This window comes from Heptranchias perlo, chromosome 2, assembly GCF_035084215.1.
Source record: "Heptranchias perlo isolate sHepPer1 chromosome 2, sHepPer1.hap1, whole genome shotgun sequence".
NCBI lineage: Eukaryota > Metazoa > Chordata > Chondrichthyes > Hexanchiformes > Hexanchidae > Heptranchias > Heptranchias perlo.
This window is the reverse complement of record NC_090326.1, coordinates 4,907,105-4,921,331: the sequence shown is the minus strand read 5'-3', so window position 1 is coordinate 4,921,331 and position 14,227 is coordinate 4,907,105. Positions and strand designations below refer to the sequence as shown.

Here is a 14,227-nt window from a genome sequence, read left to right as displayed (position 1 = left end):
CAGCGAACAATATAGATCTCTGTACTATCAGTTTAATGCCGTGGATAATAGGGAGAACAGAGTAATTACTCAGTTAGAAATGGAATAGAGTGTAACATCACAGGAGCACTGTAGTTGTTCTATTACAAATAGAATAACGTGGATAATAGGGGGAACACAGTAACTGTTCAATTAGAAATAGTATAAATTGTAATATGGTAAGAACAGAGTAAATACACAATTATACATAGACTAAAGTGGAAAATCGGGGCAACACAGTGACTGTTCAAATAGAAATAGAATAAAATGGAATACAGAGGAAAACAGTGACGGTTCAATTCGAACTAGCTAAAGTGAAAGATGGGGGGATACATTTAACTGTTCAATTTGAAATAGAATAGAGTGGACGTTAGGGTAACACAGAAACTGTTCTATTACAAAAAGAATAAAGTGGATCATAGGAAAAACACAGTAACTATTCAGTTAGAAATAGAATAGAGTGTAATACCGGAGGAACATAGCATTTGTTCTATTGTAAACAGAATAAAGTGGATAATAGGGGGAACACAGTAACTCTTCACCTAGAAGTAGAATAAGTGGAAAATAGGTGAAGACAGCAACTGTTCTATTAGAAATATAATGGAGTGGAAAATGGGGAAAGCAGTAACGCTTCAATTAGAAATAGTATAAAGTGGAATAATGGGGGAGCACAATAACTGTTTTTATTTATTCGTTCATGGGCTGTGGGCGTCGCTGGCAAGGCCAGCCTCTATTGCCCATCCATAATTGCCCTTGAGAAAGTGTAACTCGAATTAGAATAAAGTGGAATATCAGGCGACCACAGTAACTGATCAACTAGAAATATAATACATTGGAATATAGGGGAACACAGTAACAGTTCTATTGGAAAGAGAATAAAGTCGAATATCAGGGGTACACAGTAACTGTTCAAGTATAAAAAGAATAAAGTATATTATAATAGTACACAGTAACTGTTTAATTAGAAATAGAATAAAGTGGAAGACAGGGGAATACAGAACAACACAGTAATCGTTCAGTTAGAAATATGGTAGAGTGGAATATAGGAGACCACAATAACTTTTCAGTTAGAAATAAAATCTACTGGAATATAGGGAGAGCACAGTAACTGTTCAATTAAAAATTAGAAATAGAATAATGTGGACTATCGGGGGACCACATTAACTGTCCAATTAGAAATAGAATAAATTGGAATATATGGGGATAACAGTTAATGTTCAATTAGAAATAGAATCAAATGCACTATTGGGGAAACGCAATAACTGTTCAATTAAAAATAGATTAAAATGGGATATCGGGGTTGCACAGTGACTGTTGAATTAGAAATAGAATAATTTGGAATATCGGTGGACCATAGTAACTTTTCAATTAGAAATAGAATAGAATTGAATACAGGGCAACAAAGTAACTGTTCAATTAGAAATAGAATAAAGTGGAAAATAGGGGGAACACAGTAACCGTTCTATTAGAAATAGAATAAAGTTGAATATAGGGGGAACACAGTAACCGTTCTATTAGAAATAGAATAAAGTTGAATATAGGGGGAACACAGTAACAGTTCAATTTGAAATAGAATAATGTGCAATATGTGGGGAACACAATAATGTTTTAATTAGAAGTAGAGGATAGGGGTATTTAGGGCAACACAGTAGCTGTTCAATTAAAATAGAATAGACTGGAATACAGGGGAACAGATTAACCTTTCAATTAGAAATAGAATAAAGTGGAATATCGGGGAAACATAGTAACTGTTCAATTAAAAATGGAACGAAGTGGAGTGTATGGGCAACCCAGTAGCTGTTCAATTAGGAATATAATATAGTGGAATATAGGAGAACGCAGTAACTGTTCAATTAGCAATAGAAGAACGTGGAATATAGGGGGAACACCTTTGCGAACAGTGGAAATTAGGAGAATACAGCAAATGTTTAATTAGAAATGGGGACCGGAGGAACACAATCACCATTTATTTCGAAGTAGGCGGCTGGGAAACACAGTAACTGTTTAATTATAAATAGAGGTCACGGGAATGTAGCAACTGTCTTATTAGAAATAGAACAAAATGGAATATAAGGGAATATAGCAACCGCTTATTTAGAAGTTGTGGCAGGGGAAGACTGTGACGGTTTAATTAGAAATAGGGGAGAATGGAATATTCGGCGGTCTCAGCAACTGTTTAGTCATCGATAGAGAAAGCCAAGAGAACACAACAACTATTTAATTGGAAACATGGGGCGGGATTCACAACCATAAGGGATTGTATATGACACGGTAATGCATTGGTTTAATTAGCTTTTTATTTTACCTGTTGACATTGGGTGATTTGGATGATTACGCATCGCCTTCTCACGATTGGAGCTTGGTGCAGATACATCGCTGACCGATCAACTTAAAACCTCTACCTGCTGCCTGATTTGTGTCTTAAATACTGTTGTTCACCTGAATCCAGATAAATGAGAATCTGCCGATTGCACCGACTGCCGGCAACCCATCACCACTTCCACGAGAAGCTGGATGCCAGACGGATTGACAGAGCCCGGCTGCATGCGGTCCTGAAATCAAGTGGAGTTTGGCTTTTGGAGAACCTCAGGATGAAGCGGAAGGTTAAAGAGTGAGTGCAAAATTTCTTCTAATTTAATCAATGAAGCTCATTCACAATTGAAGTGCTAAGGCTGTTGTCAGTGTAAGGTTTTCAAAAAGGTTCATGAACATTGAAGTGAGGTATCATAGCTTTACGAACCATACAGTACATGCAATAGTATCATAGAATCATAGAAGTTACAACATGGAAACAGGCCCTTCGGCCCAACATGTCCATGTCGCCCAGTTTATACCACTAAGCTAGTCCCAATTGCCTGCACTTGGCCCATATCCCTCTATACCCATCTTACCCATGTAACTGTCCAAATGCTTTTTAAAAGACAAAATTGTACCCGCCTCTACTACTGCCTCTGGCAGCTCGTTCCAGACACTCACCACCCTTTGAGTGAAAATAGAAGGTAGAACTTATTATCACACCGGATGATGGTTGGCTCGGAACTCAATCGTTTTCTAATTCTGAGCTCAGTATCTTAGGTCTTTACGAATTCAAATACTCATGAGAAACATCTAGTTTGTATCCATTTCTCCACTGCCTCCACGTGACATTCCACACAATTCTGCATTACATAATTATATGAAGTTAAAATACAACTCTATACAAGGAGAATGATATTAGTTTCTCCTTTAATATTAACAATAGTTCTCCTTTCTTAACGAGCTATTTTTCCATTGAGCTAAGAATTATATCTCCCTTAGTTCGTTATCTTGTCGATAATTTCACTCTTGATCCATATAATTGCAATTCTACAAATTAAAACTTTAATTATCGTCTGTCTTTGTTTTGGTAACATATATACCAATCAACAATTATGATGTATGCCGAGGTGTTTGTAGAACTGATTCCTTTCCCACACTATCTTGAAATGACTAATGTTCTCTGAAATGTATGAATCAGTATGCAATGGTATGACTTCAATTAAATCTTTGTTATTTCATCCTGAAACTCATCATTGCTGCAGGGTTATCCCTGGCCCGACAGCTCAATGGTACTTTAAATTGACTATTGCTTCCCAGCTTAAAAGCAAAGGCTAAATGTTAACATCACTACAAGATAAAGAGAAACCAATACAGTCTAACATGAGCAGATTTAAGGACAGTCTGATTAACCCTTTCCTTACAGTGCCCCCTCTGTTGGCATTAGAGTATTTTAGATCAACACGAAACAAAGCTAATCAGTCATATATATCTTGAACTATTATATTGCACAGATATCTCGTCATTGATTGTACACATCTTCTCCCTCTCCAGAGCCACATTAACCATTCCATAGTGGTGTTGTCAGCGTGACTAACCATGTCTTGGACCCGTTCTTCAGGTTATCTTCATTATTCATGATCCACGCTGGTTGCTTCACCTGTCACTTCTGTACACACAACGATATCCCAAGATCATGCAGCACGAAACATCCGATGCACTCCATTCCTGCCCTTTCTGGCTACCTATCAAAAGATCGGGGGCTTGATTTTACCACCCGATATCGGGTGCGTTCTCGGCGGGGGGGGGGGGCCCGAAAATCGGGGATTCCCGGAGCGGGACCGGATCCCGTCTCGAACCCGCCCACTTCCGGGTTCCCCACGGACGCGCCGGCGTGCGCGCGCAGACCCGGCAGGTGGGAATCCCGCAGGCAATTAAAGCCAGCGGGATGCCACTTGTGAGTATTGATCTTGCTCGTTCAGGTCGTTTACAGGCCTGATTGAGCTGTTTTATTAGGAAGGGTGGGATTTTACCTTGAACTGAGACTGTTTCCCACACTGGGGGAAACACTCTCACTCCAAACGGACGTGTTGCAGCCAGCAGCCTGCGGCAGCTGCCAAGGTGCATTCCACAGGTGGGTGGGGCGGGGGGAGACCCTTCACCAACGCAGGAGGCCACTCCGTCACATAGGGCAACGCTTGCCCTCCACCACCCTCCTCCTAGCAAGAAGATTCACCGACCTGGAACCGCAACCCCGGTGCGAGGACACACTTACCGACCTTGCAGAACCCCTCAGACCTACACCTTCCAGATGGGGGCCGCGTTGACCTCCTCGGAGGACGAACAGCATCACCAGCCTCAGCAGCCTCGCAGGCCACGCCGTCCGCCTCAGACACGTGGAGCCCCACAACACGGTGCTGTGGCACATCCACCTGCACAGCAGGAGGGAGGGCAACTGCAGAGAGAGATGCGTCGCAGGAGGCACTACCCTCGGCACAGGGTCTACAGACCGAGGCTCAGCTTCCTGGACCTCTCTGAGCAGCAGTGCATACGTAGGCTCAGAGTCATTCACCAGGTAGTCGCCGACATCTGCAGCCTCCTTAATGACGAGCTGCTCCCGGATGGACCAATCAGCATCTTCTTACCCGTCGCCGTCAAAGTCACCACTGCCCTCAACTTCTTCGCCTCTGGATCCTTCCAGGGTGCCACCGGGGACATCACCGGGGTCTGTCATTCGTCTGCACACAAGTGCATAAGGCAGGTTACCGATGGGTTGTTCCACAGGGCCTCGCACTACATCAACTTTGCCATGGATGACCGCAGCCAGATGGAGAGGGTGGTTGGATTCCATGCTGTGGCTGGCTTCCCACGGGTGCAGGGTGTAATCGATTGCACCCACATAGCAATACGGACACCTCCACATCAGCCAGGGCTGTTCATCAACAGGAAGGGGTATCACTCCATGAACGCCCAGCTCATCTGTGACCACCGCCAGAGATTCCTACACATGTGCGCCAGATACCCTGGCAGCTGCCACGATGCCTTCGTCCTCAGGGAGTCCACCGTCCCGCCCCTCTTCCACTCACCCAACACCGGCAACGGCTGGCTCCTCGGCGACAAGGGATATCCCCTGCACACGTGGCTTATGACACCTCTGAGGAATCCCATCACCGAGCCGCAGCGTTGATATAATGACAGCCACATTGCTACCAGGTCTACAATTGAGCAGGCTATAGGGGTGCTAAAGATGCGCTTCAGGTGCCTCGATCGTTCTGGGGGAGCGCTCCAATACGCGCCACTCAGAGTGGGACGAATTATAGTTGTCTGCTGTGCCCTGCACAACATGGCACAACAGAGAGGGGTGCCGCTGGAGGAGGCCCCATGCACATCCGCCACCCATATTGAGGACGACGATGAGGAGGAGGAGGAGGAGGAGGAGAAGGAACAAGAGGAGGAGGAAGGACCCATGGGCCGAACACTGGCTCACCTGGATGCTCGTCAGGCCAGGGAGGCACTCATATGTCAACGGTTCTTCTAACATCAGACTCTCTGAGGCGTCCAGACCTCATCACGTGCACAGAGGAGCGGCCATACCAGCCCCCTCCACAGAAGAGCGGTGCCATTACTCCTGCACCCACTGTAGTGTGACCCAATGGGTGGGACCAGGTGTTTGTCGTCATGATGAGCCCCACGAAAGGGACCTATTGCACAAGCCGCTCAAGAATGGACAAGAGGTGGCAGTAGTGGTGAGAACAATTGTGTTTATTGTGTATGTGCAGTAAACGACTATAAATAAAAACATAACAAATTGTCATACACCCTGGTGCATTCCCTTTGTGTTCATAACACCCTAGCCTCACGTTTGTGGGAACCCCTACGTGGTGCTACCCCTGTCTCTCCAGCAAAGGTAGTGGCAGGTTGCTCTTGTTCGTGCCCTGACCGGGTAGATGCTTTGGGCCGACGCCCCCTGGGTTTCGGTGCCCGTGAGGGCACCTCCACAGACTGCTCCTCCTGCACCTGTGCAGGGGCAGACTCAGCCACCTGGAGAGGAGGCAGCATTGCGGGAACTGGTTGAGAGGGGGGCAACGGGTGAGACGTTGGGGCACTTTGAGTAGTGTCCCCACTTCCATGTCCCCGTTCACCATCTTCCCTCTCATGGCCTAGGCCCATATCACTCCTTCCACCCTGCTGGACGGCAGTTTGGATGAGCTGTGTGAGACCTTGCAAGGCCACCTCTAATGTATCTGTCAGCCTGTTTATGGCGGCAGAATGTTGCTCACTCTGAATCCGAACAGCCGTTGTCAGGGCCTGGATGGACTCAATGTTGAACTGTGCGTGACGCTCGAGGGAGGCTAGCCTTTCCTCCACCGCAGACGTTCCCGCACCTACCCGCGACACTATGTCGCCGATACCCTCCTGTACTTGTGCCACCATTCCCCTCATGCAGGAGTTGGACTCCTCCATCACCTGAGCGATTGTGGGGAGTGCGCGTGGCACCTTTTCCAGTACCTCGGCAATGTGCTGGTGCCCCTCGACGACTCTCCTTTTGACTGGTGGCCCCCGGGGTTCAGCATCTGGGTCCGGCTGAGCAGAGCCTGGAGAAGAGTGCTCCCACTGACGCGGACCCTCCGCGGCTGCCCCTGCCACCAGGGTCTGCTCTTGCTCACATGTGCGCGGTGACTCACCATGTGAAATCCCAACTAATTGAGGAGGGGGACCCACCGAGGTGTGTGTATCTGCGCTGGTGGATGCTTGGCTCATATGTGACGATGGACCATCAGAGACCGGCATGTCCTCTGAGGAATCGCCCTCCACAGACACGGCGCTCGCAGATGGCCCTGCAAGAGAACAAAGGGCAATATCAGGCATGTGGACAAATGTTGAGGTGCGGCAGATGCCAAGTGATGCTAAGATCATTCGCGATCATGACTGCTGAGTGTCAGCTTTCCGTTACCGGACTTTTCTGCAGCCCCAGCCTCGCCATCCGCCATGGACAGGCAATGCAGCGTGTGGCTGATCTCCAAGGCGTCCAGCTCTGCGTGCGTTAGAACCACCTCGTGTTGCTGGCCCCCTCCGGTGCGTGCCCTTTCCCGGGCGTTCTTGCATCTCTTCTCCTGTCAAGGCAAAACACAGATGCGTGATTGAGTGATGATTGCATTGTGAGACGCTTCAAGCATTGGTGTGGGTGGGTTGAGCGTGTGGGAGATGGATGGGAGGATGCGTGTGCCACATGCCCATCCCATTGTATGGGGATTGGGGTGTGTGGTAGTGTTCGAATGGGGACAGGGACGGTGGGTATGTGCAGGCACGGTGAGGATGATAGTTGAGTGGCTGTGAGGATTGATGCGGGAGCGCTGTGGTGGCAGTGCAGAAGGGGTTGTGAGGTGTTTGAGGTGATGTGGAAGACGGAGTGTGGGAGAATGCGTTAGTGTACTCACTTTGCCGGACCTGGTGAGATCATTGAATCTCTTGCGACACTGGATCCATGTTCTTGTGGTGTTGCCCCTGCTGCTAACCTCCGCGGCCACCTCCGCCCATGCCTTCCTGGTGGCGGAGGCAGGGCACTTCCTTCCATCGCTGGGGAACAACGTCTCCCTCCTCCTCCTTACCCCGTCCAGCAGCAGCTGGAGTGAGTCGTCAGAGAATCGTGGGGCAGCCTTACCCCTGGGGTGCTCCATGGTGTGCTCCTTCTTGTTTGCAGCAGGAGGAGCATTGGTGGACTGCCCCTTTAAATAGAGCTCCACCATCACTCAGGCGTCACTGCGCATGCGCAGGCCGCCGGCGCGCAGCTGAGCAGCGGAAAACCCGTCACCTCAGGTAAATGACTTTAATTATCCTGTGATCGCGCGGGAGTCGCACTCATTTCACCGGGCGCGATACCCATGCGCCCGATAGCCCCCTTCCGCCGGGAACCCGCAGGCCTGCTAACATCGGGCCCCCGGTGTCTGGAGGTGTTTGATTAGTATCACCCCCCCTGCATGGTCCCGATGTATAGGGTAGTGGCCAAGCTATAAAATTCATTCTTCCCACTGTTCAATATAATCAAGGACACAATCATCTCCAAGAGAAAGCTATCAACTAACGATCTTAATTAAGCTGTCCTTATTTTCACTAGATTGCGTATTGATAACAGATTGATAACTTTTGTCGCGTTGTACCCAGGTGATTTAGGTTAAGTACGGATGGGACATGATAGATAGAAACAGATTGCCCCCATTAGTTGGGGGATCAAAATCTAATAGCCATAGATAAAAGAATAAATCAAAGAGATTTCGAGTCGGAGAAACCTCTTCACTCCGAGAGTTGTGAAGCTGTGAATTAACGGAGGCAAAAATTACGTTAATATTCAAGATTGGATAGATGTCTGAATAAAAATATATTGAATACATGTTAGGACAGGGCGGGTAAAGTGATTGGAACTATTTGCCCGTGTGTAGGATAAACGCCAACAAGCACTGGTCGGGTCGAATGGTTTGTTCTCCTGGTATAACAATCCAAATTTTTGTTGATCAGTTGATATGTTAAGTAAATAAAGATGCCTAACTTCACATTGTCGAGCCAAGTTCCTACTGTCTCCTTCATAAGATCACTTATCAGTGGACAGGGCCCCTTTCTATTGGGCTGGGAGGCAATGTGGAGACCAGCGCCTGTAACATTCACGTCAAAATTACAGAAGAATTACAAATAACCCAGTTTATAGCACTCTTCAATGTTGCGACACTAAAGAAAACTATTAATTAAACTGGCGCGTATCATTCCGGTCCCTGCGGTGCAAGGCAGTTAACTCTGATGCCCACATGTCCTACACCACTGCTGAAGCTCAATCATGAACTGTTCTCTTTGAATCTTGAGCGGGAAGCGCGCTTTCTTACCAGGCAACGATTCTGTTCACCCTGGGAAAGCGGCAGACATCAAACACACGGCACACAATGGAAAAAATATTCTCTGATTCCTGTTCATTTTCACAAGAACAATCCATTTTCATCGTAACAGCAAGGAGGCCATTCTAAAATGGAGCACGGATGCAATTGAACTCCAGTTAGGACAGGAAGCTTTATTTTCTTGTTTATTTTTTTACCAATGTCAGAATAAATGTCAAAGGAGATGTCATCACTTGCTTCAGCTCCTCCCTGAATTTAGTTTGGGTAGCTGCATAAATACACGTGTTTGTACAGGAACTCAAATACATAAGCATATATCCGGTTTCAGTTGCTATATAAGCGGGAGCTGAATAATCGCCTAGATATTGCGCGGTGCTGGTCAGTCTGGTGGTTAAAAAACTCACGCCAGCTGTCATCCACAACAGTATAAAACTGCCCGACACAGTGAACAGTAATATTATGGATTTCCTTCGGTTCTCCATCTCAGGATCGCTCTGATTCTCACTAGTGTGACCCCGAAGGCCCCTGCGGGCTCTGTTGGCCACTAAAATACGTTTGACTGTCAAACAATTAAACAGTAATATCAAAGCAAACGGAAGCCATGTCATGAAAATACTTTCCAACCAGGAGAACGCTACACCGGCAGGCGATGAAAAAAATTCCACCCTGATGCGGCAACCCCAGTGAATATTGTTAATTATTCGTTCAGGTTCATATGCAAACCAAAAGGGGATGTCCTTTAAACAGTGCAGGACAGTGACGGTTGTTAAAACCGAGGCTACCGTTCTCACGATGCAATACTTTGCCTTAAACTTCTCACAACATATAGCTACAAATCGGTCAAATGTGAACAAGACTGTAAACCATACCGACACATTCAGGGTAGTAGCATTCATGTATAGATTGAACTTACAAACGGCAGTGTAGGACAGGAATGAAAGTACAAAGAGATAACTGAAAATATGATACATTATTACATTGAAGATCATGACCAGGAGATCTGCGGTTGCCATGGCCACCATGTAGCCAGAGATACATTTGGAAAGTCCGCAATTTCCTCTGGAGAGAATCACGATTGTCATTATGTTCGCTGTAAGAAAGGGGGAGAAGAGTTAAGTAACGGGGCCACTCTGATAAATCTCACAGCATATTGTGCGTAATGTACAGATGTGTTCCCACTTAGGTTGATAAACACGGATTGTTTCTTTTATTATATAGGCGAGCGTTGACGACAATGTGTTTAAAATAAAGAAATGATTAAACACGCAGTATAGAGGAACTGAAAATCCGCCGTCCTTCCGGCATGTTTCAGGTATGAAATATAATGTTGCGGAAATTACTGGAAAGATATGAATTCAAATGAAACATTCAGCTGAGAAAATAATCATTTAATTTAGGTGAAAACTCTGGCCTTTTTCTATTTATAATCGAGTCGAGGGAGCTGCTCGGGAACAGAGCAGCAACTGGTGCGATTTTTTTTTATATTTCAAAATAAACTTGATTGATAACATTTGTAGAAGTACATACAATGCAATTCAAGCCATGCTTCAAACACAATACAGGTCATACAATTTACAACGGTACGTACAATGCAATTCAACGGTGCCGGTGCAATCAATGCAGTTGTACACCAGACGTTGTACACACAGTTCATGGCACCCTAGGGTGGGACCGTGAAAGTTCTTTACAGCCGAGGGGAGGGAAACAGTTCTGTGAGCGGCAATTATTTATCCAAATATTTTTTAAAGTCCCCTGTTGGGTGCTGGTGGCTGCATTCTAAGGAATTATCAACTTAAAGCATAAAAAAACAACTGTACAAATGAAATGATTACCATGGACACTAAGCAACACATCCCTTGGTGATTTATATACTGTTGGAGGGACCGGGGAATCAGCCTTGCCCTCCATCAGTATAGGGAGCGAACTTGAGCGCCCGGTGCCCACCATCTACCGACCAGAGCAATGCCTCACCGGCCAAACTGACTGATAGGATTATCGGTGATATTCACCAATTTGTCGCGGAGGATAACAGACTCTGCAATGAGGACATTCTCGGAATCTGTTACATAATCAATAACAGTGAGATAATCGACAGCTAGGAGACAAAAGGATACCTACCGGGCACACCAAAGGTGGCGAGAATGGGGTAGTAAATATCCGTTATCAGTAGAATTGTTGGCCGTTCCATTTTTTAAAGGAATGTGTGAATTCCGTCCAGCTTTACGGTTCCGACTGGAGTGCATCTAAAATTCGTAAATGCTCCTCCTTTATAGGCCAGACAGTGCCCGGTAAGAAAATCAGATTACACAATATTTGGCGTTAGTTACAGTCACTTAACAAACAAGGTGAGATTTTCCACTTCAGCGAACCCGAGAGGGCCAATCTGGAAATAATGTACCTCAGTCGATGGAACTCCGTCAATTAGAATAAATGAACGGAAAGTAATGCCAGGCCCAATGTGCTCTGGTCGCGTACTGTGATCCGTGCAGGGAATATCACTGCTGAGCATTGTGTTAGCTTCTTGGGGCCTCACAATAAATCAGTGAAATCTTAACTCAACCATTACATAATTAAAATTGCTTTCTACTGTGATTATGACTGGTGTTGAATCTACTGTAACATTATTCATTGGCACCCTGCTCTAAAATTAATGGCGATGTCGCTACTCTAACATTAATGATGGTGACCCTAATCTAACGCTATTTCTGCTGGCTTTAATCTAACATTATTGATGGTGATCCTACACTAGCATTACTGCTGCTGACCCAGCTCTAGCATTACTGATATTGAGCAACACTAACATTCCTGGTGGTGTGCCTAATCTAGTATTATTGTTGGTGATCATACTCTAACATTACTGGTGTTGACACTAGCGTAACCTTACTGGTGGTGACTCTTCTCTAACGTTAATTGTGGTGACTTTAGACAAACATTACTGGTAGTGACCTTACTCTAACAATACTCGTTGTGACTCTGCTCCAACATTGTTGGTGGTGAACCTATTCTAAAATTAATGGGGGTTACCCGACTCTAATATTAGTGGTGGTGACTCGACTCTAACATTACTGGTGTTGACTCTACTCCAATATTACTGGTAGTGACCCTACTCTAACATAACTGTAGTTTACCCTAGTCTAATATTACTGATGGTGACGATACTCTAACATTGCACGTGGTGATCCTACTCGAACATAACTGGTGGTTACCTCAATCTAATATTACTGATGATGACTCTAAGTTATCATTATTGGTGTTGTCTCTACACAAACATTACTGGTAGTGAACCTACTCTAACATTACTGGTGGTAACCCTACTCTAACATTACTGGTAGTGAAGCTACTCTATCATTAGTGGTGGTGACCCTTCTCTAACATTACTGGTGGTAACCCCACTCTATCATTACTGTAGGTGACTATACTCTAATATTAATGGTGGCAACCCTGCTCTGACATTACTGATGGTGATCATACACTAACATTATTATTGGCGACCCGACTCCAACATTACTGGAGGTCACCCTACTCTATCATTACTGGTGGTGAGCCTAATCTAACATCACTGGTGGTGACCGTCCTTTAACGTCAATGGTGGCGACTCTACTCTAATATTAATTGTGTTGAATCTACTCAAACATTACTGACAGTGAACCTATTCTAACATTAATGCTAGTGACCCTACTTTATCAGTAATTATGGTGACTATTCTCCAACATTAATGTAGTGACCCTAATCTAACATTAGTGGTGGTGATCCGAGTCTAACGTTACTGCTGATGACCCTAATATAACATTAATGGTGGTGCCCCACTCTAAACAACTATTGGTGACCCTACATTTACATTACTGGTGGAGAGCCTAGTCCAATATTAATGTTGGTGACCCTAATCTAACATTACTGGTGGTGACCATATTCGAACATTAATTGTAGTGACCCGACACTAACATTACTGGTGGTGAACCTATTCTAACATTCATGGTCGTGACACCATTCTAACATTAAATGTATTGACACTACTCTAACATTACTGGTGGTGACCCTACCCTAAAATTAATTGTGGTGACGCCACTCTAACATTACTGGTGGTGACCCTGCTATAACGTTACAGTTGGTGAACCTACTCTAACATTTTTGGTGGTGACCCCATACTAGCATCAATGTTGTTGACCCTGCTCTAATATTAATGCTCCTGCCTCCACTCTATCATTACAGGTGATGACTCGACTCTAACATTGTTACTGGTGACCCCACACTAAAAATAACGGTGTTGAAACCACTCGAACATTAATGGTCCTGACTCGAGTCTAACATTACAGCTGTCAACTCTACGCCAATATTACTGGTGGTGACCTGACTCTGATAGTATTATGGTGACCCTGTTCTAACATTACTGGTGGTGATCCTAATCGAACATGACTCGTGGTGCCCCTACTATTACATTAATGGTGGTGACTCTCATCTAAAATTATTGGTTTTGACACTTCTCTATCATCACCGGTGGTGGACACTAATCTAACATCACTGGTGGTGACGATACTCTAACATTACTGGTGTTTACCCTACTCTAATATTACTGGTGGTGATTCTAAGTTAACAATACTGGTGCTTAATCTACTCAAACATTACTGGTGGTTAACCCACTCTAAAACTACTTGTGGTGACCCCACTTTAACGTTACTGGTGGGGACACTTCCCTAACATTACCGGTGGTGACACAAATCTAACATCACTGGTGGTGTCGATACTCTAACATTTATGGTGGTGATCCTTCAGGTGGTTACCCTACGCTAATATTACTGATGGCGACTGTAAGCTAACATTACCAGTGTTGACTCAACTCAAACATGACTGGTTGTGAATGCACACCAACATTAATTGTGGTGACCTCAGTATAGCATTACAGGTTGGGACACCACTCTAACATTATTGGTGGTGATTCTACTTTAATATTACTGGTTGTGACCCTTCTCTAACATTACTGGTGGTGACCCTGCTCGAACATTACTGGTGCTGATTATACACTAACATTACTGGTG

General features: G+C 45.2%; 1 protein-coding gene across 1 annotated transcript; it reads right to left on the bottom strand.

Moving 5' to 3' along the window:
• Positions 1-705: 705 nt before the first annotated feature.
• On the bottom strand, positions 706-11,382 carry LOC137331614 (probable G-protein coupled receptor 139). The gene is made up of 3 exons (XM_067995531.1): positions 11,313-11,382; positions 9,428-10,284; positions 706-834 (listed from the first exon to the last, which is right to left on the bottom strand). The coding sequence occupies exons 1-3, from the start codon at positions 11,380-11,382 to the stop codon at positions 706-708; spliced, it is 1,056 nt and encodes a 351-aa protein (XP_067851632.1).
• Between the last annotated feature and the right edge of the window lie 2,845 nt (positions 11,383-14,227).

Excerpts from the sequence above, each read along its gene's own strand:
- LOC137331614 (XM_067995531.1), bottom strand. The coding sequence starts at position 11,382 with ATGGAACGGCCAACAATTCTACTGATAACGGATATTTACTACCCCATT. Across the intron at positions 10,285-11,312 it reads CGCCACCTTTGGTGTGCCCG|CGAACATAATGACAATCGTG; the intron begins GTAGGTATCCTT and ends CCTTTCTTACAG. Across the intron at positions 835-9,427 it reads TCAGGGAGGAGCTGAAGCAA|TTGATCAGTTACTGTGGTCG; the intron begins GTGATGACATCT and ends TTATATTTCTAG.